This window comes from Vidua chalybeata, chromosome 6, assembly GCF_026979565.1.
Source record: "Vidua chalybeata isolate OUT-0048 chromosome 6, bVidCha1 merged haplotype, whole genome shotgun sequence".
NCBI classification, from domain to species: domain Eukaryota; kingdom Metazoa; phylum Chordata; class Aves; order Passeriformes; family Viduidae; genus Vidua; species Vidua chalybeata.
In genome coordinates this window covers 55,734,585-55,759,504 of record NC_071535.1, presented here as the reverse complement: position 1 = coordinate 55,759,504, position 24,920 = coordinate 55,734,585, and the positions used below count along the sequence as shown (strand labels likewise).

Below are 24,920 nucleotides of genomic sequence, written 5' to 3'. Positions count from 1 at the left end.
TGGCACTCCAGGCTCTTTTCTGAAGTCCTTCTCCAGCTTTCTTGGGGCACCTTTAGGTGCTGGAAGAGTCTGCAGGGTCAGTCTCTTCCCATGGGGAAGAGACATTAGGACACCCCAGTTCATCCCACAGTTCCATCCTTTCCAGCTCCTCCTAGGGTTTTGGTTTTCCATAGGGATCATCACCAGGAGGGACACAAAACTCTGTGGTCCTTGTCACCTCACCTATTCCCAACTCCTGGAAGTCTCCACTCTGGGATACTCCAGGAAAACAGACCCTGGTGCCAGTGGAAGAGGAGGAAGCCTCCCTCCCAGGAAACCGCCACACTGGGAAAACAGAGAGCTCGGATGGGAGGCAGGATGTCTTCGTGGTGGTCCCTGTGGAGCCGGGAGAGGTCGGGATGCTCCGGAGCCGCAGGTGAGGAGCCGGACCTGTAATGGGTTGTGGCCATGGGATGAGCAGAGGCAGCCTGTTCATCCTGCTCCCCAAATCCCTGGGGCTTTTCCTACTGATCGGGCTCATTATTTTTTCAGAGCCGAGAACAGAAATAACTGACAGGGAGTGAATAATCCATGAGGCTTTGGCTGAGCAGCAGGAGCATTGTCAGGGAGTGTGGAAAGGAGAAGGAAAACACTTAAGTCACCCCAAAACCTAAGGGAATGTTCAAGGAGGAGGTCACTGATCCCACTCTGGCACTGGAGGGGAAATTTAGGATGAAGCCTGTCCCCAAAAATTGAGATAATTCTCCCCCAGAGCACTGGAAACTCACCAGGATGTTCCCACCTCTTGGGAAACTGGCACTGGGGTCTCTTTCCTCACCTTCATCCCACCTTTCCATTTCCATGAACTTGGGATAATCCTTAAATAATTTGATGCCACTGGATGCTCATCACCACCTCATTAAATCCACCAGCATTCCCACAGATGCAGGATAATAAAGGGTGGAGCCATAAATGAGCTTGTCAGGAACTGACAAACCTGACCCTGTTCAAAATGATCCCAGAGCCCTTTTCCTTCCCTGAAAACAAAGAATTTTTTAGGAATTACTGCATGGATAAGGTTTGGGAGCACCCCTCAGCTCCATTCCCGCCACCCAGGATTGTGGAGCACATGACACCAGTGTCCCCGTGTCACCTCCAAGAGCAGCTCCAGCCCCGGGGCAGCTTCTCCGGTGGCAGAAGAACCGGGATGTGCTGGCGTCACCGGCATCGCCGCCGGCTGTCCGGCTGCTCCGGCCGAGCTAAATATAGCGGAACCGTGCTGGAAGGGGGGGGTGGAGGGGGTTTGGGGAGCACAATTCCCTCGGGAGACCAGGTACCCTGGTTTAGAGGGTGCAGTTCCAGCAGGAGAGGGGATTAGAGGGGCAGAACTCCCTCAGGTGAGTAGGTACTAAGGGGTTTATGGGGACAGAATTCCCTCAGGAGAGGGGTTTTGAAGGACAGAATTCCCTCAGGAGAGCAGGCATTAGGAGTTTAGAGGAGCAAAACTCCCTTGGGAGCTGGTGCCAGGGGTTTAGGGGAGCAGAATTCCCATCAGGGAAAGCAAGCAGGTACCAGGAGTTCAGGGGGGCAGAATTCCCTCGGGGGAGAGAGAGCAAGTATCCCTAAATCAGGTGGGATGAGCCTCTTTCCTGAGGGGCAGGAGCTCTGTGAGGGGAAATTGTAGCTCCCACACTGAAAATTCCCAAATTCAAGAGACACAAGCCCGGAGAGAGCATTTATTCCCAAGAGAAAATGAAGCCAACAGGGGATGAGCCGAGGTAGATGCTCCGGTGACCCGCCCGGCTCCTGGCACACATTGGGGTCACTCCAAACCACCAGGAATTCCTGAACCCCAACATGAGCGAACCCCAGCATCCCACCAGGGATTTACAGGCAGGAATTGCCCAAGATTTCCCCCTTGGAGAAGCCCCTTCCCACAACAGCCAGCAAGTGGAGCCCCTCAGATCAGGCCCAGGGGCAGAGGGGCAGGGAATTTGGGGGTGTCCCTGGCTTTTGAGGGGGGACCAGCACATCCCAGCCGGCAGCACAGTGGGAGGAGGATGCCGTAGCTCTGGGATTTAGGAGCGATGGAGGCAGGATCCCATTCCAACATCCTCGATGTCAGACTTCAGGAGCAGCCAGCTACAAAGAGACAGGGAGGTGTTTTAGAAAGGGGGCAGGATCTGGGGGGACCCCATCCTCAGCACCCACCATCCATGGGGGTTTGGGATCTCCTCCCCATTCCCAGAGCAGAGGGATGGATGCTCCGGGATGCTCCCTGGGGATTGGGGTGGGATGTTTTCCCAGGGAGGGGAGAGTGATGGCAGCAGGATGGGGACTGTCATCCCAAGAGCCATCCCAATGCTGATTCCACTCCTAGCCAGGCTATTCCTTGGATCACCTCGCTGTAGCTGGGAGGCTGAGGCAGCTCCGCCGGTGGCACGGCCAGATCCACACGGGTGGCACTGGGGACGATCAGCATGGCCTGGGAAACACCAGGATTATGGGATGCAGTTTTTGGGATCCATCTCTGCCACCCCCTCACCTTACCTCGTTGGAGCTGAGGCGGGTGGCCCGGCACCAGAAATTGGCGGTGGCCACGGCGATGCAGAATTCCAGGATGGTGAAGATGAGCAGCACGATGGAAATCCCATTCCCTGCGAGCTCCAGGAGGGGGAAAACCCCATCAGTACCCCCCCAGCAGCACCCATGAGGATGAACCCCACACAGAGCAGCATTCTATGGCTCCCCCTTCCTCTCCCTCTGCATCCCTGGCTCCAAGGTCTCACTCCAAGCCCTCCATGCCACTGTTTTTATGGCTCATGCACGCTTCCAGGGGGTGACTCATCTCCCGAGGTACCAGCCGAAAATAGGTCACGCCGGCAGAGGAGAAACCGCCACCCCAACAGGGATTTGGGAAAGGGCCACCCCTTGAGGGCTGGAGAAAAGTTCCTGGGGGGGTTCCCAAGGGCAGGAATTCCACCACGTGGGATTTTACCAGGACGAGATAGCTGTAGTAGTTGAAGCTGGAGCGGTAGAGCCCGTTGAGGTTGAGGTCCACGATGAAGGCTACGATTCCCAGCAGCGCGAAGATGGCACTGATGACGTTCATGGTCTGGCTGCCCTTCACCTGTGGGCACCCCAGGGGGCTTTGGGTGGGGGGGGGGGTGGCAGACCCCCCCAAAACACCAGAGGGACACCCCACCTACCCCGTGGGATCATTCCCAGTGTGCTCCCGGGAAAACTCACCGCACATTCCGTGGGGCTCTTCTCGGCGCCGATGGAGAGGCACCCGGAGATGATGAACTGCAGCAGGAGAAACAGGGCTCAGCTGGCACTGAGGGCACCCCAAGCACCCCAAACCTGCCCAGAGGTGGCACTAATGGGGCACAGGGGACACAGTGACCTCTCCTGCCCTTGTTTTCCAGCTGCCGAAGTCTTGGGAGCCGCAGGTGCATCATTCCTGGAGGGCATCCCTTCCAATGGATGTCCCACCTGCTGGCATCCCCCCCAGTAGGATTCCCTTCCCTGTGGGCATTGTTCCCTGGTGAGATTCCCTTCCTGGTGGGCAACCCACTCCCCTAGGCGGTCTTTCCCGGTGGGAATCCCTTCCCAGCCCCCCAGCACGCACCGACACGCCGCCCAGAAAGGGGATCTCTCCGATGACGAAGACGGAGGTGTAGACATTGGTGAGCGTGGTCAGGACGATCCCGAAGCCGATGTGCAGGAATCCCGTCATAATCTGGATGGTCTGGAAGAGCGGGATGGGTGGGAACGGGGTCAACTCAACCCCCCCCCGCCCACAGAGCCACCCTGGGGATGGGGGATGCCTTAATCCCAGCGCCTCTCCGGGGACGCAGCACCCCCTGAGGGATCAGCAGGAACCCCCCAGGAATGGGCTGAGGGGGGATTTTCCAAGCGCTTCTCCCCCCGAACCCCCCAAACTCACCCCCATGACGCGGTTCTTGCCCTTGGGGAGGGTCTCCGCCGTGTACATGACGGCGCGGCTTCCCAGCCGGAGGCTCCCCATGCCCTGCATGAGGAGAGCGGGGGGCACCGGGACCCCCCGGAGCAGCCCCGGTCCCCACCGGGGCCGCCCCCGCCCCACCCCGCCACGGCCCGCGCCCATTGGCTGAGCGCCGTGACGTCAGCGGCTGCGGCATCCCCCCGGGGCACCGCCCAGCCCACGGGGGACACGGGGGGATGGTGGGGACAGCCCCCCAAAAGCCGGGGAGGGGCGGGAAGTGGGGCTGGGAAGATGCTCCGTGGGGTCCCCTGGCTCTGTGGGGCAATTCCCAGTGTTGTCCCCCCCCCTCTCCGGGCAGGGCTCCAGGACCCCGTGTTCCCCCCGCCGGGAAGAGCTGCTCATCCCAAACCCACACGCAAGGGAGTTAAGGAAATCGGGGTGCCAGCCCTCCCCCCACCCCCCAAGGTGCATGTCCCCCCTCCTCATTCCCGCTCCTTCCAGCTCCACGCCGTGTTTACAGGAGCGCAGAAAGAAAAAAAAATTAAAAAGAGAGAAAGAGAAAAAAAAACAACAGAAAAAAAAAAACCAAAAAAAAAAAAAAAAAACAAAAAACAAAAAAAAAAAAAAAAAAAAAGAAAAAGAAAAAAACAAACACAAAACCACGCCGCAGCGAATTCCTGGAATAAAAATCCATCAAGGGCCATTAGGCTCCTGCGGCTCCACCCCGCAGAGCCGGGGCACGGGCGGGGGTAGGGGCGGCACCCAGGAGGGAGCTGGGCACTGCCCAGGCCTGATTTCCCCTGGATCTCCATCCCCAGGAAGGGGTGGGCCTGAATAGCCTGGATTTGCTCCCTGTTGCAGGAGGGAAGGAGTAGAGGGGATCCCCCACATGATCCCATACACTTTCCCCCCAGACTGTCTTCATTCCCCATTTCTGGGGTGTCCAGCCCTGAGGAGAAGCAGCTAAGAGCTCCAGGCAGAGGATTAAACCTGAAATCAGAGAATAATGAACACAAAGGGAATGAGAGGGATACCACCCTGCACCCTGAAATTCATGGAGGACACCCCTGTACCCCACCCTGATCTGGACAACACCACACTCTCCTGCTTGGAATCCCTCATGGAGAGATCCCGTTGTGGGGTTTGCAGGGAAACTCAGAGCCACGGATCCTGAGGGGAATCTGGGGCTCTGGGAGGCATCCCCATTTCCCTGGAGCAGTAACATTCCACAGGGAGGGGAAGGGCCTGCTGCCACAGCCACGAACCCTCTGGCCAAGTGGAGGACATTCCCGCGCTGGATGCTGTCTGGGAGGAGCCGTGGGAAGAAGTGGAATTGGGGCTGGGGGCGTCACCCAGCTCAGAGCAGGTGACAGAAAACCCACGGGGCTGGCGGGGTCACCTCACTGCCACCCCACACCCAGCAGGGACACACGGTGTTCCCATTCCTCACCTGCAGGGCGGTCCCCACCTCAGCAGGGGCTGCTCCGGCTGGCGTCATCATCCCTGTCCCATCCCTGGTCACCCCACAGCCGGACCCCAGGCCCGGCTCCCCGGACAGCCGCCGGCACAGAGCCACGTGTGGCCACTGGTGACAGAGACTGGCACGGCGAGCACACGCAGGGCTGCGACAGGGATTTGGGGACCCCCGTGGTCCTTCCCCCCTGCAGGGCAGCCAGGGCCCCCAGACACCCCCTCACCCAGAGCACCCCGTGCAGGGCCGGGCCTGCAAGGAACAGCACAGAGCACATTCCCCTGGGAGCCTCCATGGGGACAGGGACGGAAAAAGAGACAGGATCTCTCCTAGCAATGGCTTTAAGACCTGGGAGGAGGGTGCTGGCCACGGGTGGCCCCATGGGAAACTGGGTGGGGTGGGCCTACCCCCTGCACCCACCTGGGGCTGTTTCCAGAGTGGATACTGGAAACTGACCCTGGACACTCGTCCCACCTTTCCCAGGAGGAAACATGGAAAGTCCATGAGGAGGACAAGCCCTGCTCTGCAGCAAGCAAAGCACCCACGTGTGATCCGCGGCATTCCCATCCTGAACCCAAAGCCAGCAACTGGGAAGAAAGGAACCCTCTTGTCACAGCTGAGAGAGCCACGAGCCAGAGAGTGTCACCACACAGCTCCAGAGGGCTCCAACCCATGCAGAGCAACACCTCACCTCATCAGAAGGCTGCAGGCAGCCACCCTGCTTGTCCTTCAGCCCAACCTGTTGTACCCCTCCTGTTCATGCAGTGCACCTGTGTGCCCCCTGTTCCCTTTGGGGGTTGCTCAGTGCACCTGGGCACTCCATGGCCCATCACCTCCAACGCTGCTCACCTGCTCTTCACAGCTGTACCCACTGGGGATGAGGCTGGGCCCAGCCCCACTCCCGGTTCCCACAAGCTCTGTGCCTACAGCCTATCCCAGCCCAAACCCAGTTCTTTGGGGATAATGCTGGTTTATTTATAACAGAGCATCCTCAGAAGTGTCTGAGCTGCCAACAGGGGCCTCATCCTACTTGGAGAAACCCCCCGGAGATGGGGGAACTCCAACTCCCGTTGCCTCTGGAGGATCTTCTCCGACTCGGAGCGCAGGGCGTTGCCATTCGGCCGCCCTGCGGTGCTGCGGGAGCTGCGGATCGGGCACCGGCGGCTCCGGGACCCTTCCTGCTGTGCCACCTGCTGCTGGGAGCTCCTCACTGGAGCAGGCCGGGCTCCCAGTTTGACTTCCAGGCTCTTCTTGGCCACGTGCATCCTCAGGGCCGAGCGGGCCCCGCTGATATCCGCAGATCCGCAGGAGCTCCCGGCGCTGTCTGAGGCATCCTCCCCATCCGCAGTCCGGCAGCTCCCGCTGGGGCTCCCGGAGCGGGGGAGGCTCTCCAAGGAAGGGGGCGACGCTTCCCGCTGCTCCAGCCGCTCCTGGGAACGCCTCACTGCCGCAGGCGGGGCTCTCAGCTTCACTTCCAGGCTCTTCCTGGCCACGTGCATCCTCAAGGATGAGCAGTTTCTCCTCACGCCCGCAGCTGCAAGGGAGCAGCGAGATCTGTCCACGAGGCCTTCTCCAGCCGGAGCCCGGCAGCTCTCGCTGAGGCTCCGGGAAGGACGGAGGCTCCCGGAGGAGCTGGAGGAGGCGCAGCAGGGCAGCTGGCCTGGCTCCAGCAGCTGCTCCAGGTCCTCCCACAACAGCTGCCACATCTCCGAGTCCCGCGGGAAGGACACCTCGGGCCACAGCGGCGTCACCAGGTCCTGCAGCTCCCGGGCCGCTGTCACACAGGGGGTGCAGCAGGGGCCGCAGCCGCAGGGGATGTACAGGGGGCTCTCCGGGGCGGCCGGGCCGTGGCGAGGGGTCTCCTCAGCCGGGGGGGAACCGGGAGCCCCCGGGGCCGCTCGGCAGCACCGCGACCCCCTGGCCCGGCTCCCGAGGCGCTTCCGCACCTTCCAAATGCGGGTGGCCAGCAGGACGGCCGTGCTGGCCACCAGCAGGACAAGCGTGGGGAGCAGGAAACTCATGGCTTCATCCGTGTCCCATCGTGGCCATGCTGAGAGCCAGAGGGTGGTGTCACATGTCCTGTAGAGACACCGTGCTGATGTCACAGTGCTGCGGGTGGGACACCTGTGTGACATCACAGCCCCGCCTCACCCCAGCGCTCACCCCTTTTGTGACTTCACGGCCCCAGGTCGCCCATCCCGAATCCAAACCCAGCGCTGTGGCAGCTATTGAGAAGAATATGAAACCTATCTCCATAAACCCAGTACACCAGCCCAGCACAAAGGCTGGGAGCACATCCAGGCCGCTTCCAGCACCTCCCTCGGGACCCTCGGGGGTGTCTCCCGCCGGCGATCCGCTCCCGGTACGGGGCTGGGAATGCGTTTCTCTCCGGAACAAATGTTCCTGCCGCGTTTCCCGGCCGGACCGCGGGCGGGGCGTGTTTGAGGACGGACCAATGGCGGCGCCCTTGCGGTACTTCCGGCGTGTCCCGGCGATGTGGCGATGGCGGCTCCCGGGGCCGCTTCGGGCCGGGGGAGGTCAGAGGGGCTTGGCCGCGCTCCGAGGGGCCGCCCGTGCCTTGTGGGGAGTTCAAAAGGCCGGGGGGAGCTTCCCGGCCGCCTAAAGCTCGCGCGGGGGGGCTCGGGCGGGCCGTGGAAGAGCTGACACCGGGGAGGTACCGAGGGCTTGGTGGGACTCCCGGCTGGGCTGTGGTGGCTTGGGGGGATCTTGAGAGCGGGAAGGGGGGGCCCCGAGGGGTCCCCTCTCCCCTCCCGGCCCTGCCCGAGACCCCCCGCGCCCACAGCCGTGACCCCCGCGCTCTGTCCCGCAGGTCCCGGCGGCGTCGCGGTTCCCCGGGCGGGGCTCAAGAAGTGGAGGCTGCCCCCGGATTACAGCGGTGAGGAGGACGGACGGCGGGAGAAACCCGCAAGGGAGGGCGGGGGCACTCCCCGATGTGTTCCCGGGGATGCTGATCCCGGCGTTCCCCGGCAGGGATCACCATCCCCGAGAAGCCGAAGCTGAGGTTCATAGACAAGGTGCCGGCGGTGCCCAAGGTCCAGCGGGAGCCCCGGCGGCTCCGTGACATCCGCGGCCCGTCCCAGGTGGCCACCGACTTCACGCAGGGGCAGTACGGGATCCTGGTGAGCGGGAACAGGCACGGAACGGATCGGGGGGAGCGTTCCAGAGGCGGGGATTGCCTGTCCCTGAGCTGTCCCACCGTGTCCCCCCACAGGCTTTGGGCGGGGGGTACCTGCACTGGGGCCACTTCGAGATGATCCGCCTGACCATCGGGCGCAGCATCGATCCCAAATCCATGTTCGCCGTGTGGCGCGTGCCCGCCCCCTACAAGTCGGTGACGAGGAAGAGCCTGGGACACCGGATGGGGGGCGGGAAGGGCCCCATCGACCGCTACGTGACGGCGGTGAAGAGCGGTAGGCTGGTGGTGGAGGTGGGCGGGCGCTGCGAGTTCGGGGAGGTGCAGCCCTTCCTCACCCGCGTGGCCCAGAAGTTGCCCTTCCCGGCCGTCGCCGTCAGCCGGGAGAGCCTCCAGGAGATGCGGCGGGAGGAGGAGCAGAAGAGGCTGGACAACCAAAATCCCTGGACTTTCGAGCGTGTGGTGACCTCCAATATGTTGGGGATGAGGAAGTACCTGAGCCCCTACGACCTGCAGCTCAAGGGACGCTACTGGGGCAAGTTTTTCCTGAAGCACAGAGTGTGAGGAGGGGCTGGATGGGATTCCTTTTGGGATTAAACTTTTCCACGAGAGCCTGGAGTGGGTTTTGGAGCTGGGAACGCAGGGCTGGGAGCATCCTGAGGGATCCATGGATCTGGGTTTGAGGGATGAGGATCTTTATCTCAAGGTGGGGTTTGGAGCTGGAAACGTGGAGCTGGGGGATAAACAGATCGGGGTTTGAAGCACGAGGCTCTCTATCCTGAGGTGGATTTTAGGGCTGGGAGCATCCTGAGGGATCCATGGATCAGGTTGGAGCCAGGAGGCAGAGTGTGGGTGAGCTCTTTATTGAGGAGGAAGGCTCCAGCATGGGTGGCTGCACATCCAAGGAGCTCCAAGCACAGGGAGAGGCTCCTCCGGCTGCCCTGGCAAGGCAGAGCCCTGTGTCCCACCCTGAGAGGGACACGGCCCCTCCGGCGGCTCTGTGCCACCGAGGAGGGGCTGCTTGTCACAGCGGCCACCGACTGTCACCCGAGTGGAGGAGAAGGAGGAGCGAGGGGACCTCGGCGCTGGGAGGGCAGCGGGGAGCGTGGCGGGTGGGCTCCACTCCTCCAGGGACACGTGGGATGTCCTCGGGGCTCCGGGGATCAGGGCTTGGCCGGGCTCTCTCCCATGGATCATCCGGGCAGGGGGGCAGGAGGGGGAAAGGCCACCTGTGACAGGGAGGAAGATGAGGTGACGCTCAGGAAGGGGACGTGGCTCCCAGTGCTGTCTCCATCCCCATCCCTCCCCAGCGTGGCCGCTTGGGGACACTCAGGGTAAATCCAACCCTGGCGAGGCCCGAACCTGCTCCCTGGGACGGGGATGTACCAGGGAACCCCTGTGCCACCCCCAGCCCTGTCCCTGTCACCTGGAGGGCAGCGGGTGGGGGGCTCAGGCGAAGATGCTCCCGATGCTGGATGCCAGGATGATGGCAAGGATGATGCAGCACAACATGATCATGATCTTCTTCTGCTCGGGGAGACAGGGAATGTGAGGCAGGGACACAGCTGGGGAGGGGACAGGGACAGGGAGGAGGACAGAGGATAAGAATGGGGCTGGGGAGGGGGGCAAGGAATGGGGAGGGGGACAACAAGGATAGGGGCTGGGCAGTGGGGAGAAAGGACAGAGATAGGGCAAGGGACAAGGACAGGGGCTGGGGAGGGTGCAGGGAAGGTGGTAGGGCAGGTGTGAGCTGGTTCTGTGTGGCACAGGGACGTGACAGCGTCAGCGTGCCCTGGGACAGGTGACCAAACACCGTGACTTACCCAAAAACTTGGTGGGGGGGACAGTCTGGACAGGGCACGGGAGTTGGGGGTGTCCCCAACCCCGCGCTTCCTCCTCGTGGTCTACAGCACCAGGAAACGGGGCCGGTCCAGCCCCCAAATCCCTGGACACCGGGAGCCGAGCCGGAGCCATGCCGGCGGCTTTGGGTGTTCCTGGTGCCAGCACGGAGAGGAGGCGCAGGGTGGGATCAGCGGGATTTTATTACAATGGGAGTTAAATATCCATGAGCAACACATCCTCCCGCCCGGACATGAAAGCCAAGAGGGGACGGGGACCCCGACAGCTCCGTCTGTCACAGCACAGTGACAACAAACCACACTGGTGCCACCAAACCCCGTGTCCTGTCCCTATTCCCGCCCTTATTCCACTAGGATGCCCGCGCGGGTGAGCGTCCGGCCCTCGGATTTGTGTCCTTGTCCTCGCTGGGGCTGAGGCACCAGTGGCCATGTCCCCACGGATGGAATCCTGTCCCCTTCCGTGGGGACATGAGGGGCAGATCCCAGGGACCGGCAGGACGGGTGGGAAAGGCGGTGGTGCTGGAGCCCGCGGTGGGAACCAGGACACGGAGGGCTGGGAGCAGCAGGTCCGGGAGGAGCAGGGAGAGGAGGGGTCCAGGATCAGTGCTGGGGAGGATCCCACCGGGAGGTGACATCACTGGGATGGTCGGGAGCGCCTGGAGGAGGGAAAGGGGAGCTGGAGGCGTCGGTGGGGAAGGGGACGGGGACTGCAGCAGGAAGGAGGGAGCGGGGATGGCAGAGATGGATGTGGGGAAGTGACAAAATCCAGAGTCTGGAGCAACGTGGACCCCCAAAGAATACAGACCCACGAGCAACACAGACCCTTAAGCACTGCAAACCCCCAGAAATGGAGACCCCAAACAGGACAGACCCCTGAGCACCAGAGACTCCTGAACATCACCGACGCCTGAGCACTGCAGACCCCCAAAAAACACAGACCCCAGAGCACCAGAGACCCCAAACATTGCAGACCCCCAAGTGCTGATAGAACACCCCCAGCACCACAGACCCGAGATCACCAAACCCAGAACCCAGAGCCAACAGCCCCAAATCCCAAAGCACTGCAGCCCCCAAAGCAGGATCCCCCAGGGCTCTGTGTCCCTGCAGTGGGGGTCCCCTGCCCCCCAACACTTACAGACCCCTGCCCCAGGGGCTATTTCATGTTCAGCCCCACCGAGAGTCCAATGATGAGGGCAACTGTCCCCAGCAAGAGCACGGCCACTGCCACCAAAGTCAGCAGCTTCTAGGGGAACAGGGCCGAGTCGGGGGTGGTGACACCTGTCCCATGGCAGGGGGGAACACAGGGACACCGAGGGGCCCTGAAGAGCCAGAGGTGCTGCAGAGCCCTGGGGATAGGGCAGGAGGGGCTGAGTACACACCAGCTCATCACACCTGAGGGTGGGAGGGGGCTCAGGGGTGGCAGTGGGACAGAGGGACAGAACTGCCAACCTCCCATGGGGTCACTGCAGGGAGGTGGGAGTTGTTGGGGTCAGTTGGGGGAGATGAGGGGTGGCGCAGGGGGACAGGAGGTGACTGAGGGAAATAAAGGGATCTCAGGGCTGCTGGAGGATATGGGGAGGTGCTGGGAGCACTGAGATGTGAAGGCACAATGAGGGCCAGAGGGGACAACACTGCGGGTACCTCTGGGATGCTGGGGGCTACAGAGGGGACATTGAGAGGTGCAGAGGGGACACTGGGGGCTATGGAGGGGACACAGGGCCGTTGGTCTGTCTCACCCTCCTGGCCTCACTTTGGTACTTCACAGCCTTTTTGGTGTCAGCCACGGCCCGTTCCACGAATCCCACGGACTGGTCCATGTTGTTCTCTATGCGGTCGATCATGGCTCCCTACGGAGCACCCAGGGGACAGAGGGGGGGGGGGGGGACACTGAGAGCACCCTGGGGTGCTGGCACCCACCCACCTGGCGCGCCTGGCCCTGGCACCAGATGGTCTCCGTGCTCTGCTCCATGTGCTTGGCTATGCGTTATCCAGCAGCCCACCCTGGGGGAGAAGGGACAGGGTTGGTGGTGACACGGTGACACAGCCCCACAGCACGTGGCACGCCCGCACACGCAGGTACTCACCCATCCCCGGGGCACGCAGCAGCTCCTCGTGTGGCATGGGGGACAGAGAGGGGCTGAGAGAGGGGACGGCACCACCGCAGGGTGGGGGACACTCCTATGTCCCCTCCAGGTCACCACGGAGTGGTGGGTGGCTCCGTGGGAACATGTGCAGTGGTCACCACCCCAGCCCATATTGCTCCATGCCTGGATCCCCCTGTGCAGGTCCCTGGGACCCCTCACTCGGGTCCCTGCTTGTCCCTGGTCACCCTATGCATGGGTCCCTGCTCATCCCTGTGACCCTGTGCCCAAATCCCTCATGGCTCCTGTCCGTGTCCCCATACACAGGTCATCCCTGTGACCCCATTGCCAGGTTCCTGCTTGTCCCCATGCTCAGGTCCCTGTTCACACTGCCCACAGGTCCCTGCTCATCTCTGTGACCCCATACCCAGGTCCCTGCCTGTCCCTGTGTCCCCATGCCCAGGTCCCTGCCTGTCCCCATGTCCCCACGGCCAGGTCCCTGCGTGTCCCCGTACCTGATTCTCCACCAGCATGGCGATGTCCACGAACATGTCGTGGAGCTCCTTGATGCTGCTCTCCAGGCGCACGATGTCCTTGTGCCGCCCCTCGATCTCGCTCAGCGCCTGCTTCGAGATCTGCGAGTCCATGATCTGCAGGGACAGGGACACATCAGCGGGGAGGCTTGGCCCTGTGACACACCCCCGTGTCCCCTGGTGTCCCCCACGTCAGGGCTCACCCCCGAGGTGAAGATGGAGGGGTTCCCACTCTCCAGCATCTCCTCCAGCTCCTCATCCGTTGTGTTCTTGCCGGCTGCGGGCACGTGGGGAGAGGTGGGAACAGGCCCCGCCCAGTCCGGGAATAAGGGGCGGGGTCTGTAGTGTTTGGCTCCTCCCATTTGACTAAACTTGGTCAAATGGGAGGGGCCTGTGTGAGTTGGCTCCTCCCATTTTTGGAGGGGGTGGGGTTTGGTGCCCGCGGGGCTGGGTCACGCACTGATTTCCAGCTGGCGCTGGATCCGGCCCTTGCTCCGCTCCCGGAAATCCACCTGCGCCTCGTTGTACTTGGTCATGACGTCCACGAACTTGCGGGACAGGACCGAGTGCTGGGGACAAGGGACAGGGGCGTGAGGATGGGGACAGGGACTTTGGGATGGGGACACCGCAGGGCATGGTGTGACGCTGAGGGACTGGACCTGGTCCTGGGGACATGGAACACCCCAGGCATGGCATATCCCCATGGGCCGTTTTCACAGGGGACAGGAGCGAGGGCAGAGGTGTGACACTGCCCCGGGGACGAGATGAGGTGCTGGGGGTGGGGATGGGAAGTCGGATCAGTGACACTCTGGCATGTTCCTCCTCCCAGGATGGACAGGACAACATGCTGGAAGTGGGGACAGTGGCATGAGAGCCGGGGGACCCCAGATGTAGCATGTCCCAGCACAGGGCGACAGGACAGAGGGACACAAAGCCTGGGATCACAGGGTGCTGTTTGGGACAGAATTGGGAGACTTGGGGACCCCTGGACATGCCACATCCTCAGCCCGTGGGGGACACGGTGGGACCTGGGGACACTGGATGTGGGCCGGAGCTCACCTGGGACTTGCGTATCCGGAGGTCGGCGGAGGATCGTGCCTCGTCCTGCTCAATGTTCCTCTCCATACCTGGAGAGAGACAGACCTCAACCCACCAGGAACCTTTCCCACTGCCAGCCCCCATAATCCCAGAGTCCCAGGGGGACCGGGACACCTGTGACACGGTGGTGGGGACAGGGCCACTCACTCTTCAGCTTGTTACGGACGCTGTTGGCCATTTTCTTGATCTCTGCCGTCAGCTGCTCCAGGTCATCTTTGGTCTCTGTGGGATCAAGGGTGTGAGCCACCGTGGGAATGTCCCCAGGGAGGGTCCCCATGACGGGGGGAGGCCGTGGGGACACTGTGACAACACTCACTCTGCTCTGGGAGGGGGGCTGAGAGGATGATGCTGTAGAGCTTCTTGGCTTCCTCCACGTTCTCTGAGATCTTGTCGATGTTCTGCCGGGTCTCCTCAATCTGGGCACGCCCGGGAGGATTTTGGGGGGTTAGGAGGCAGCCCTACACCCCCCAGCCCTGCTCCCAGCCCTCCCTCACCTCCGAGAAGAACTCGTCCATGAAGGCCGTATTGTCCACGGCAATCTCCAGCTCCTCCTCATCGTCCGCATCCTGCTTCTGTTGGGACACGGCGCTCAGGGGGGACCCCGTGCCCTGCCAGTGCCCCCCAGGGCCCCCCCACGGGTGACAGGGACAGGGGGGGAGTAGCCATGGGGATGTGGTGGCACAGGGGGGACATCTGCAGCGGGGGAGAGCAGGGGGGGGCCGAGCCCAGCTCACATCTGGCCACACGTGGCTGGGAATTAAGGGATTGCTGGGCTTGGCCAGAGGGAGGGAACGGGGACAGCGGTGGGATGGGGACGGGACAGGGTTTACGTCCCAAACCGTGGCCCCATGGCAGGTCTGGGGCAGTCCTGGGGGGCCCGAAAGTGGCTGGTGCCCCTCACCCTGGTGTCATGCCCAGGCCCCCCCACCCCTGTGCTCCCAAATCCAGCCCTTCCCAAAACTCAGCCTCAGCCCTTCTGCCGCCCCTCACCCCCTCAGCTCCACCAGCACCCCGGGGGTGTTGTTGGGGTGTCCTGGAGATGGGGACAGACCCCAGGTTGGGACCCCCCACCCCCCCCCCTCCTGCGGCTGGAGTAAAAATAAAATTAATCCCTTCGCTCCCCCCCCCCCGAGGGCTTTATCTGATGTCTCCATAATCCCGGTAAATCCCTGCCAAGCCTCCCTGCCATGCCTAGGGGCCCGGCCAGGAGCTGGGGGCCTGCTGGGACCCCCATGGTCCCCGGGGAGCAGGGGGAGTCCCCCAGGAGCGTGGGGAAGTGGGGCCCCACACGGAGCGGGAAAAGGGAGAAGGAAGCGGCGCTGGTGGCGGGAACACGGGGAAGTGTGGGGCGCAGAATGGGGTGTGGGCACCCCAAATCCACCGCCACCCCCGCAGGATGGACACCCCCCAGAGGCCGGGGGGGGGGGCTGCTGTCCCCCCATCACACCCCACGGCATGAGGGGATGGGACTCGACTGGGGGGGCCACGTCACCCCAAAACACCCACTGTGCCCCCAAACCGCAGGGGGATGACCCCCCCAGTCCCTCCCACCTGTCACCCGCGTTGTACGGAGGCTCAGGGTCCCCCACCTGCCTGGGGTGACCCCCGCGACACCCCACGCACAGCGGGGTGGGGTCTCGGTGCCATCCATCCACGGATTGGGGTGCCCCCAGGACCCCAGCCCACCGTGGGATGGGCTCTGAGGTCCCCCCCATCCCTGTGACACCCCCCACACACCGTGAGGTGGCATTTCAGTGACATCAACCCTGTGACTTCCCCATCCACCATAGACTCGGTTTTTGGGGTCCCCTCTCCCCGTGATGCCCCTGCCCATCATGGGGTGGGGTCTCGGGGACCCCCATCCCGGTGTCACCCTTTTCCTGAGGGGCCCCTTGGGGGTGTCCCCTGTCCCGTCCTCTCGCCGGGGGTCCCTCACCGCCTTGAGCTGCTCCAGCCGGTCCTTCATGGTGCCCCCAAAGGCTGGGGGGGCGCGGGGGGGTCCCCGTCCTCGCCCAGCGCAGGGATGGGGGATGTCACCCTCGGTCCTCGCCGCTCGGCCAGGCCTCCTACATCCAGGCGAGGTGGCGGGTGGCCCTGTCCCCTGTGCCTGTCGCCGAGGCCGGGGCTGTCCCTGCGCTAATCCCCAGTGACGGGCACAAGGAAGGCGCCGAGGGGAGGGACGAGGTGGAGCCGCCCCTTCACCTGGGACACGCGGGGACACCGGACCCGCTGAAGGCGGCAGCCGGGGGTGGCCCCCGGGCACCCCGGGAGGTGACAGAGGTGGGGGAGGATGTGGGTTTGGAGGCGATGAGGAAGCTGATCCCCCCCGGGGGCCACACGGTGAGGACGTGTCACCCCCTGCCACGTGTGGCTGCAGCGGGAACACGGCTGGGGACAGGGAACACGGCTGGGGGGACACAGCCGGGGACACAGGGGATGTGGATGTGGGTCACAGCTGGGGACACGGCTGGGCTCGGGGGACACGACTCGAGGGGACAAGTCTGTGGATAGGGGTCACATCTGGGGACACAGCTGGGGGCGGGACACAGCTGTGGATTCAGGACACGGCTGGGGGACACGCTGGAGGCGGGACATGAGCAGGCATAGGGGACAGCTTGAGGACATGGCTGCAGTTAGGGGACACAACTGAGGGTCGTGACTGGGGACAGGGGTCCCGGCCGGGAGAGGCACGGCTGGGGACGGGGAACACGGGTGGGGGACATGACTGTGGATGGGACACAGCTGGGGACAGGGCTGGGCGGGCAGTGCTGGGGCTATGGATGGGGTGACATTGGCTGTGGACGGGGTGACACTGGGGGACACGGCTGCGGGCGGGGACATACGGGAGCCACCGCTGTGCGCGGGAGAAAAAGGGACGCTACCCCTTTAAGGAACACTTGCGAAGGGGGCGTGGTCTATTCTGGGCGTGGTCCAGGTTTGGCCCCACCCCCCGCGCGCCGGCGGGAGGGACACGGGGCGGTGGCGGAGGATGACGTCATGCGGCTGCGCCCGCGGCCGCGCATGCGCGGCGGGGCCCGGGGCCTGGTCGGGCGGCGCGGAGCCTGCGGGCGGGGGGCGCCGGCGCCGCCATGTTCCGGTACCCGGTGAGCGGGGAGGGGCCGGGGGGGGGGAGGGCCAGGGCGGGCGGGGCCCCGCGGGGCCTGCGGGAGAACCATGCCGGGACGGCAGCAGGGCGGTGTAACGGGGTGGGGGGGGTATAACGGGCTGGGGCGGGGGAAGTAAAATGAGTTGGGGAGGGCGGCCAGGGAGGGGGTCTGAGGGGCTGGGAGGGGGCTCCGGGGTGGCAGAAGGAGTCTGGGGGGCACTGGGGACCTGTGGGAGCGTATTACGGGAGGGGTCACTCTGTAGGTCTGGAGGGGTCACGGGGGAGATGTAACGGCTTGGGGGAGTCACTGCATAGGAGTAACGGGTTGGGGGGATTTCCAGGGGTGGGTAATGGGGTGGGGGGGTATCGCTGGCTGGGGGGGTGTATTGTATAGGTATAATGGGTTGGGGGGTCATCAGGGAGGTGCAGTGGGACTGACCCCATTCCCGGCTGTCCCAGTCCCTGGAGGACTGCCCGCTGGACGAGGACGAAGATGCCTTCCAGGCCCTGGGGGAGGAGGATGAAGACATCGACCAGTTCAACGATGACACCTTCGGGGCCGGGGCTGTCGGTGAGACCCCGGGTGTCACCCCCAGACCTCCCTGACCCCACAGACCCCCCCGGCCCACGTGCCTCACCCTGTGTCCCCTCGCAGATGATGACTGGCAGGAGGCGCACGAGCGGCTGGCGGAGCTGGAGGACAAGGCCAGCTCGAGCCGGGAGCCGGACGGTCCCGTCGGGAACGACGGGGACGTTCTGGGCGATCCCGAGGACGCGCTGGCCGAGCGGCTCACGCGCCTCGTCATCGACAGCGAGCTGGAGGACCCGGCCATCATGCAGGCCGTGCACACCAGGGATCCCCCGCAGGTGGGAGCGGGCTGGGGGATCCGGGGGGACGTGGGGATGGATCCCGCAGCGCCGTCCTGACTCTCCCTGTGCTCTGCAGCAGCCTGGAGGGCTGAATTCCAGCATCTGGGACAGTTCAGCTGTGCTACGGCGCATCCGGGGGCCGCTCCTCGCTCAGGTAGGGTGCTGGGAGCAGGGTGCTCTTTCCTGCTGATCCCAAATGCCTGTGGCAGCCAGCTGGGTGGAATAGACGGTTCCTGGGATAGTGGAGTGTCCTGTTTCCCTCTGCTGCATCCATGGCTTGTTGGGAACCCTCATAGCTGTCACCCTCTGTCCCCCCTCGGACCCTGGAGGGCTGGGATGATGGAGTTTTGCTGGGATGTTCTGGGATGCCTGCTGATGTCTGAGGGACTTTAGGGCTCTCAGCAGTATTTGGGAATGTTCATGCCTGGAGGCAGAGGATTTTTGTGTTGTGGTTTCATTAAGAGTCAGGCTTTGAAGTGCTGCGTGTCCAACCCTCTCCCAACCCTTTCCTGGCTCTGCCGGGCGGGGAGGTGACCTAGAATTCCCGCCCCACACCCTGTCACCCCAAACGGGATGCTCTTGGCAGTCACGTGTGCTCCGGGAATGCCCAGCGTCGCGTGGCGATCCCAGGGAAGCGCAGCGGGACGTGGAGAGCTGGCAGGAGGAAGGGGGGACCTGACCCTCCTCTGTGTCCCAGCCTGTGACTCCGGGGGTGTCCCGCCTGTTGTCCTGCAGGAGATGCCGTCAGTGTCCGTGCTGGATTATGCCCTGCCCCAGAGGCCTCCGCAGGCTCGGGATGAGGAGCGGGATCCATCGGAGCGGGCGCTGCCCCGGCGCTCCTCTTCCCCCATCATCGGGAGCCCCCCGGTCCGGGCCATTCCCATCGGCACCCCCCCCAAACAGGCCGCCATCCCAAACTTCAACCAGCAGGTATCTATCTCCTCGCTTCCCAACTACCCACTGCTCCCAAGGGTGCAAGCTGCTTCCCAGGGGGAGTGACTGTGCCACTTGCCTCCTCCCAGATCCTGTGTCCCAAGCCTGTCCACATCCGAGCTACCATGCAGCAGCGTTATCCTGCTCCCTATGGAGAGAGGATGTCCCCCAACCAACTCTGCAATGTTCCGGTATCCAGCTTTCCCTCCTCCATCTTTTTGGGAATTGATGAGCAGCCCTCACAAAACCTCCCTGTGTTCCTGTGGCTCATCCCCACCCCATGGAGCTTGGTTTTCCTGGGGTTTGTCCTGTCTGCCAGTCATGGTCTGTGACTGGGGTCCCTTTTCCCAACTCTTTCCCCAGAATTCCTCCCTCCTGGGCCACCCGTTCCCCCACAGCGTCTCTCCCGTTCTCACACACCTGCAGAGAGCCCAGCTGCTCGGAGGAGCCCAGGTAAAGCTCCTGACCATGCTTTATCCCACCTTTCTCTCTGAGTGGCTCTGGGACCTGGCACTCCATGGCTCTTGCTGGCCATCCCAGATCCTTTTCCCACCTAGCTGACTCCAGGTGTCCTCTCTTCCCCTCCAGGCTGGCCGAATGTCCCCCAGCCAGTTTGCCCGGGTGTCCGGGCTGGTGGGGAGCCCGCTGCCCTCCGTGAATCCCAAGCTGCTCCAGGGCAGAGTTGGGCAGATGATGTCCCCGGCCGGAGGGTTCCGTGCCTTTTTCGGGGCTCCCCCCGCCCCGCCCCCCTCGCAGCTGCCGCACCCCCCGGGCCCCGGATCCCACCTGCAGAACCTGAGGTCGGTGCCGTCCCTGTCCCAGCATCCCAGGCGCTCCCTGCATCCCTCCCTGACCATTCCCGCTCTCCCCAGGCCGCAGCCCCAGATGTTCCGGCCGGACACGACCCACTTGCACCCCCAGCACCGCCGGCTCCTGCACCAGCGGCAGCAGCAGAACCGGAAGTGAGTGCGGGGACAGGGACGGGGCCGTGTGGCACGGGGACGTGTCCTGCTTCCGGGGTCACCTGTCCCCCCTCTCTGTCCCTTCCTGTAGCTCCGGTGTGCTCACGGGTGCCCTTCTTCTCCTGCCAGCCAGCACCGGAGCCTCAACGGCTCTGGGGGGGACCGAGGGGGCCACCGGAGCAGCCATCAGGAGCAGATCCGTAAGGATCCCTACGCCAACCTCATGCTGCAGCGGGAAAAGGACTGGGTGTCCAAGATCCAGATGATGCAGCTGCAGAGCACTGATCCCTACCTGGATGATTATTATTATCAGGTACTCGGGAGCAGCATCTTCCCCCTGTCCATTGGATATTGGGTGGGAAGGGGATGTCAATCCAGGGAGAAATGCAGTGGGTTGTTTTCCTCCCTGGAAGAGGAAGGTGGAGGGACAGGGTGGGATCAGCATCCGTGGGAAGAGCTGACTCCTTCTTTTTGGGCAAGATTTCCAGGAGTGAGGAGATGTTGGGGTACACTGGTTTCACAGGTCTGGGATAACAGGAGAGCAGCTCCTCTCCATCAGAAGTGTGACAGAGCCAGGATAAAACCCATGGAATGAGACAAGGGGAATGCTAAATGAAAAACTCAAGAGAGATCCTTGTCAGGGAAAGGCTGACTTTAGTCTGACTAGGAATGGTGGTGATGAACCCTGTGGGAATCCAAGGAGTGCAGTGGAGAAGGTGGGTAGGGAGGGATTGCTCCTGCTTTTTTCCAGTTCAGGAATAGGGAATGTCAGACAGTGCTGGGAAAAGCCAGACTTGGAGCAGATGGAGCAAGGTGGACTATTTGAGAGTCCCCAGGGAGGGAGGGAAATGTCTGGGTTGGACACTGGGAGACTGAATGGGGTGGGAGAGCTATGGCTTCTCTCCTGAGCTGGCAGAGCTTTTTTGGGATCTGTGGGTGAGCTGGTCCCAGCAGAGAAGAGGAACTGGTGCAGGATGTGAGTCAGCAAAGCTCTGCCATTTCAAAACGGGGTGGATGGGGTAGGGAGGCCCCAGCATGGTGCCAGTGGAGCAAGGCAGGCTAGATGGGATGTGCTGGGAAGGACTGGGAACCCCACAAGGAGAGTGGATTTGTCATTGTCCTGAGAGAGAGCTGAGGAGGAGCCTCGATCTCTGACCTCCTGAGGGATGGGAGAGGAGGATGGACTCAACTGTGGCTTAAAAGATGATGTTGAGAAGATGCTGGAGCTGAGGAGAGGCAGATGGCTGATGGTTTTTTGGGAGAAGCCTCTCAACATTTCCTCTCCCTGCCTCAGAATTACTTCCAGAAGCTGGAGAAGTTGGCAGCAGCCGAAGAAGTGCATGGTGACGGTCCCAAGAAGGAGCGCACTAAACTCATCACCCCTCAGGTGGCCAAGCTGGAGCACACCTACAAGCCAGGTAAAGCCCTCCAGCAGCCCCAGGGCTCCTTTTATCCAGGGATTGAGGGATCTCATCCCTCGGCTCCCCTGCTCCCTCCTTCCTGCAGTGCAGTTTGAGGGCTCGCTGGGAAAGCTCACCGTCTCCAGTGTCAACAACCCCCGGAAGATGATCGACGCCGTGGTGACATCCCGCAGCGAGGATGATGTGAGTTCCTGGCCTTCCTCCCTTCCAACACAGCCCTGTGACTGCTTCCCACCGCCCTGATTCCCTCTTCCCTCCCCGGCAGGAGACGAAGGAGAAGCAGGTTCGGGATAAGAGGCGACAGACGCTCGTCACCATTGAGAAGGTGAGTTTAAGGGGGATTGTCCCGACCCTCAGAGATCCATGGTGGGATAAAAAGTGGGCCAACCCAACCCATTCTATGGTTCCCTGAGTGATCCATGCTTCCTGCAGACGTACAGCCTCCTCCTGGACGTGGAGGACTACGAGCGCCGCTACCTCCTGAGCCTGGAAGGGGAGCGGCCAGCCCTGATGGGAGAGAGGAAGCAGAAGATCTGTGACATGTACGACAATCTTAGGGGGAAGGCACCTGGGCAGGACAGGTGAGTGGGATTTAGGAACTCCAGCACTCTGGGACCACTGAAACCAGTTTTCCATGGATCTGTTTGACTCTTGCAGGGGGCTGAAGTAACCTTTTTTTTTTAGCCATTTTACCCTCACTGTTGTTACAAAGTTACAGCTTGCATCCCCTCCTGCTGGCAGAGTTGAGGATTAGGGATGTCATTCCTGTGTAGTTTTTCCCTCCTCAGGGATATTTTTTGAGGCACGGGTGTGTTTTCCACCTGGTGCTGGGGCAGATGCAGCCATGGGATAACCCTGGGATGCTCCCAGGTGAGGGTTGACACCTTTCTCCCTCCCTCCTCAGGCCGAGCGATGACCACTTCATGCAGATCATGTGCATCCGGAAAGGAAAGCGCCTGGTGGCCCGGATCCTTCCCTTCCTGGCTCCAGAGCAAGCAGCCGACGTGCTCATGGCCACGGCCAGGAACCTGCCCTTCCTCATCAAGAAGGATGCTCAGGATGAGGTGAGGTTCCAGAGGCTGGGAGGGCTCCGTGTGTCTTCAGGGTGGCAGTTCCTGCCTTTCCTGGGAGGGTGCCAGAGGTTTGGAGGGGCTGTGTGGGAGAAGCTGTTTGCAATTCCAGCCAGGCACAGGGAAAAGTGAGGAGCTCCCAACTGTGTTCCTTTCTCCACAGGTGCTTCCCTGCCTCTTGAGGCCCTTTTCCCATGTCCTCTACCACCTTCCCTTGGGAACAGTCACCAGCCTTGTGCAGCAGCTCACAAACCTACCTCAGAGCGCCGCCGCTCCCACCAACCTGCACCTCACTGCTGTGCTCCAAAACAAGGTGCTCCTCATTCCCACCTCTTCCCAGTCTTGGGAATTGCTCCAGCAGCCTCTCAGCGCTGGGGTGTTCCCCTCGCTAATTAACAAGGGTGTCTGGCACATTAATTAACAGTCTAAGGTGGCCCCAGGCTCTGCTTCAGCCTGGCAGCAGCTTCTGGGTCAGTCCCGCTACGCTCCATGCTCCAGTCCTGGAATTTGGGTTGGGAATGTTGCTCCAGTAAATCCCTCCTGGGCTGGGAGTGGTCTGTTCTTTACTTCCTCCTCCTCCTGCAAAGGCAGCCAGACATCTTCCTGCTAGTGCCAACATTCCAGGAGGGTTGGGAAGTGTTGGGGATTCTCCAATTCTCCCAAGGAATGCTTGGAGGTGACTGATCCCCTCGCTGTCCCCACAGTTTGGTCTGTCCCTGCTGTACCTGGTCCTGAGCCGAGGGGAGGAATTGCAGAGCTCGGACACAAACACAGAGCTGATGCAGGACAACCAATGGTAAGTCCCTGTCCCGGGCTGGGATGCTCCTGCCTGGACTATCACCACATCCCCAGCCCCTTGGGGTGGAAAAGGCAGCCTCCAGGCTCCCAGAACCTCCACACCTCTCACTGCTCCCTTCCTCCCGTTTTTCTGGCAGGACGGAGCTGATGCTGATGGCGACCCGGGAGCTCCTGCGGATCCCTCAGGGAGCCTTGGCAAAGCCCGTGTCCATCCCCTCCAACCTGATCTCCCTCTTCTCTCGCTACGTTGACCAGCAGAAGCTGAACCTGCTGGAGACAAAATTGCAGTGAGTGCCAGCCCTCTTTTCCATGGGAATGTGGCCCTGTCCCACCAGGGGACTGGGAGAAGGGGGAAACCAGAGGTGGGGGTGCAGCTGCAGAAGGATTGGAGTGGGGAAGAGCAGCTTGGGGAGAGGGGAATCGCTGCCTCCCTCTGATCCCGCCACTGATGTTCCCTGGTTTCAGCTTAGTGCAGGGGATCCGGTAGATCTCCGTGGCTCCTCGCCACCACTGGAATGTTCCAGAGGAAGGATGGAAGGAAGGAAGGAAGGAAGGAAGGATGGATGGAGGGCACACGGTTAACCCCACACCTCCCCCGACGCCTGGCCTGGCACATGGGGCACATCTGCCCCCCAGTCCCTGGATCAGCAGGAAGAGGGGGATGTTTGGCTGCTCCCCCTTTCCCACAAAGTGCTGCCTTTCCCTGCTTCTTCCAATTTCCCCCAACTCCCTCTGCATCCCCAAAAACTGCCCAGACACACACACACACACACACACTACTGAGGATCCCAGGGAGCGGGGAGCCCCTCATTCCACATCCGTGGCCAGGAGTTCTCTGCTCGTTCCCTGCTCCTTCTCCAGCCCTTCCCACAAGCACTGAGCTCCGCTTCCTGCCCTTCCCCACACTTCACACACCTGTTTGGCACACTCGCCTCGTCTTCCCAAAATTCGGCTCCTTCCCTTCCCCCAGGATCAGCCCAGCAGCTCCGGGGTAGGGGGGGCACAGCCGGATCTCTGTCCCTCTCCGGATCAGATCCGGGTGGCTTCAGCTGTGCTGCTCCTCGGGAAGGTGGTGGTGGTGGTTGGGGGATAATTTTACCTTTTTTTTTTTTTTTTTTTTTTTTTTTTTTTTTTTTTTTTTGCTTTTAAAAAGAAAAAAAGAAACCAAGAGATTTGCACATGTAGGGATTTTACACCCCAGAATTCCTCCTGGCATTAACCAGCCCCGCCCTCTGCTCCCAACCCTTTCCCTGTCCTTTTTCTCTGACAGATCAAGTGGAAAGTTCATTTATTATTCTTATTTTATTTTATTGGGGTTTTTTTTTGTTTTTTCCTGCTTTTTTGCTTTTTTTTTTCCTTTTTTTTTTGCTTTTTTTCCCCTCTTTTGCTTTTTTTCTTAATTTCATTTGCTTGCAGTAATTTTTTTTTGTTTGTTTTTTTCCTTCCCCGTCCCTCCCAGTTTTTGGTTCTGGTTAATGAGAATAAAGTTTCTAAATTTACATTTTTATAGGGTATTGTAAATAAAGATGAATTGTATACGGCTGCCAGCCTGGCCTCTCCTTCTCTGCCTCTGCCACCCTTGCGCGGTCCCGCCGTGTTCCCGCTCTGTTCCCTCGGC

The 24,920-nt window shown here is 61.8% G+C and overlaps 5 protein-coding genes across 12 annotated transcripts; 2 read left to right on the top strand and 3 right to left on the bottom strand.

Moving 5' to 3' along the window:
• Positions 1–1,686: 1,686 nt before the first annotated feature.
• LOC128789606 (membrane-spanning 4-domains subfamily A member 12-like) lies at positions 1,687–4,340 on the bottom strand. Its single transcript, XM_053945758.1, is given in 8 exon segments — positions 1,687–2,121; positions 2,381–2,464; positions 2,530–2,643; positions 2,978–3,109; positions 3,229–3,285; positions 3,611–3,730; positions 3,929–4,034; positions 4,036–4,340. Coding segments are annotated over 8 exon segments (741 nt in total). The 5' UTR covers positions 4,143–4,340; the 3' UTR covers positions 1,687–2,100.
• A 2,027-nt stretch (positions 4,341–6,367) lies between these two features.
• Positions 6,368–7,734, bottom strand: LOC128789356 (uncharacterized). Its single transcript, XM_053945255.1, has 2 exons — positions 7,581–7,734; positions 6,368–7,496 (listed from the first exon to the last, which is right to left on the bottom strand). Exon 2 carries the CDS (start codon positions 7,436–7,438, stop codon positions 6,389–6,391), a length of 1,050 nt encoding a protein of 349 aa, XP_053801230.1. The 5' UTR covers positions 7,439–7,496; positions 7,581–7,734; the 3' UTR covers positions 6,368–6,388.
• A 73-nt stretch (positions 7,735–7,807) lies between these two features.
• On the top strand, positions 7,808–9,182 carry MRPL16 (mitochondrial ribosomal protein L16). Its single transcript, XM_053945257.1, has 4 exons — positions 7,808–7,954; positions 8,248–8,313; positions 8,409–8,557; positions 8,650–9,182. Exons 1-4 carry the CDS (start codon positions 7,873–7,875, stop codon positions 9,133–9,135), a joined length of 783 nt encoding a protein of 260 aa, XP_053801232.1. The 5' UTR covers positions 7,808–7,872; the 3' UTR covers positions 9,136–9,182.
• Positions 9,183–9,427: 245 nt separating this feature from the next.
• STX3 (syntaxin 3) lies at positions 9,428–16,297 on the bottom strand. 4 transcript variants are annotated; one of them, XM_053945254.1, is made up of 11 exons: positions 16,079–16,296; positions 14,637–14,714; positions 14,459–14,558; positions 14,290–14,364; positions 14,104–14,171; positions 13,505–13,613; positions 13,248–13,321; positions 13,027–13,161; positions 12,167–12,277; positions 9,998–10,098; positions 9,428–9,800 (listed from the first exon to the last, which is right to left on the bottom strand). In XM_053945254.1, the coding sequence occupies exons 1-10, from the start codon at positions 16,106–16,108 to the stop codon at positions 10,021–10,023; spliced, it is 858 nt and encodes a 285-aa protein (XP_053801229.1). In that variant the 5' UTR covers positions 16,109–16,296; the 3' UTR covers positions 9,428–9,800; positions 9,998–10,020. The 4 variants fall into 4 exon arrangements, with proteins under 4 accessions (XP_053801229.1, XP_053801226.1, XP_053801227.1 ...); XM_053945253.1 differs by lacking the exons at positions 9,428–9,800; positions 9,998–10,098 and adding exons at positions 10,998–11,086; positions 11,566–11,673 and having other exon boundaries at positions 16,079–16,297; XM_053945251.1 differs by lacking the exons at positions 9,428–9,800; positions 9,998–10,098 and adding an exon at positions 10,696–11,086.
• Positions 16,296–24,845, top strand: PATL1 (PAT1 homolog 1, processing body mRNA decay factor). 5 transcript variants are annotated; one of them, XM_053945246.1, is made up of 19 exons: positions 16,296–16,482; positions 17,708–17,819; positions 17,904–18,115; positions 18,198–18,272; positions 18,854–19,048; positions 19,141–19,242; positions 19,415–19,504; positions 19,640–19,851; positions 19,924–20,013; positions 20,143–20,326; positions 21,308–21,431; positions 21,520–21,617; positions 21,700–21,759; positions 21,867–22,015; positions 22,339–22,498; positions 22,668–22,817; positions 23,209–23,300; positions 23,440–23,589; positions 23,768–24,845. In XM_053945246.1, exons 1-19 carry the CDS (start codon positions 16,450–16,452, stop codon positions 23,787–23,789), a joined length of 2,310 nt encoding a protein of 769 aa, XP_053801221.1. In that variant the 5' UTR covers positions 16,296–16,449; the 3' UTR covers positions 23,790–24,845. The 5 variants fall into 5 exon arrangements, with proteins under 5 accessions (XP_053801221.1, XP_053801220.1, XP_053801224.1 ...); XM_053945245.1 differs by having other exon boundaries at positions 16,435–16,482; positions 18,195–18,272; XM_053945249.1 differs by lacking the exon at positions 16,296–16,482 and adding an exon at positions 17,175–17,246.
• The last annotated feature ends 75 nt before the right edge of the window (positions 24,846–24,920 follow it).

Coding starts and splice junctions, on each gene's coding strand:
- LOC128789356 (XM_053945255.1), bottom strand. CDS start 7,438: ATGAGTTTCCTGCTCCCCACGCTTGTCCTGCTGGTGGCCAGCACGGCC.
- MRPL16 (XM_053945257.1), top strand. CDS start 7,873: ATGGCGGCGCCCTTGCGGTACTTCCGGCGTGTCCCGGCGATGTGGCGA. Junction 7,955..8,247: donor GCCGCTTCGGGCCGGGGGAG/GTCAGAGGGGCT, acceptor TCTGTCCCGCAG/GTCCCGGCGGCGTCGCGGTT. Junction 8,558..8,649: donor AGGGGCAGTACGGGATCCTG/GTGAGCGGGAAC, acceptor GTCCCCCCACAG/GCTTTGGGCGGGGGGTACCT.
- STX3 (XM_053945251.1), bottom strand. CDS start 16,108: ATGAAGGACCGGCTGGAGCAGCTCAAGGCG. Junction 14,365..14,458: donor AGCCCCCCTCCCAGAGCAGA/GTGAGTGTTGTC, acceptor TTGATCCCACAG/AGACCAAAGATGACCTGGAG. Junction 14,172..14,289: donor CGTCCGTAACAAGCTGAAGA/GTGAGTGGCCCT, acceptor GTCTCTCTCCAG/GTATGGAGAGGAACATTGAG.
- PATL1 (XM_053945245.1), top strand. CDS start 16,450: ATGAGGAAGCTGATCCCCCCCGGGGGCCACACG. Junction 22,818..23,208: donor CTGCTGTGCTCCAAAACAAG/GTGCTCCTCATT, acceptor CTGTCCCCACAG/TTTGGTCTGTCCCTGCTGTA. Junction 23,301..23,439: donor CTGATGCAGGACAACCAATG/GTAAGTCCCTGT, acceptor TTTTTCTGGCAG/GACGGAGCTGATGCTGATGG.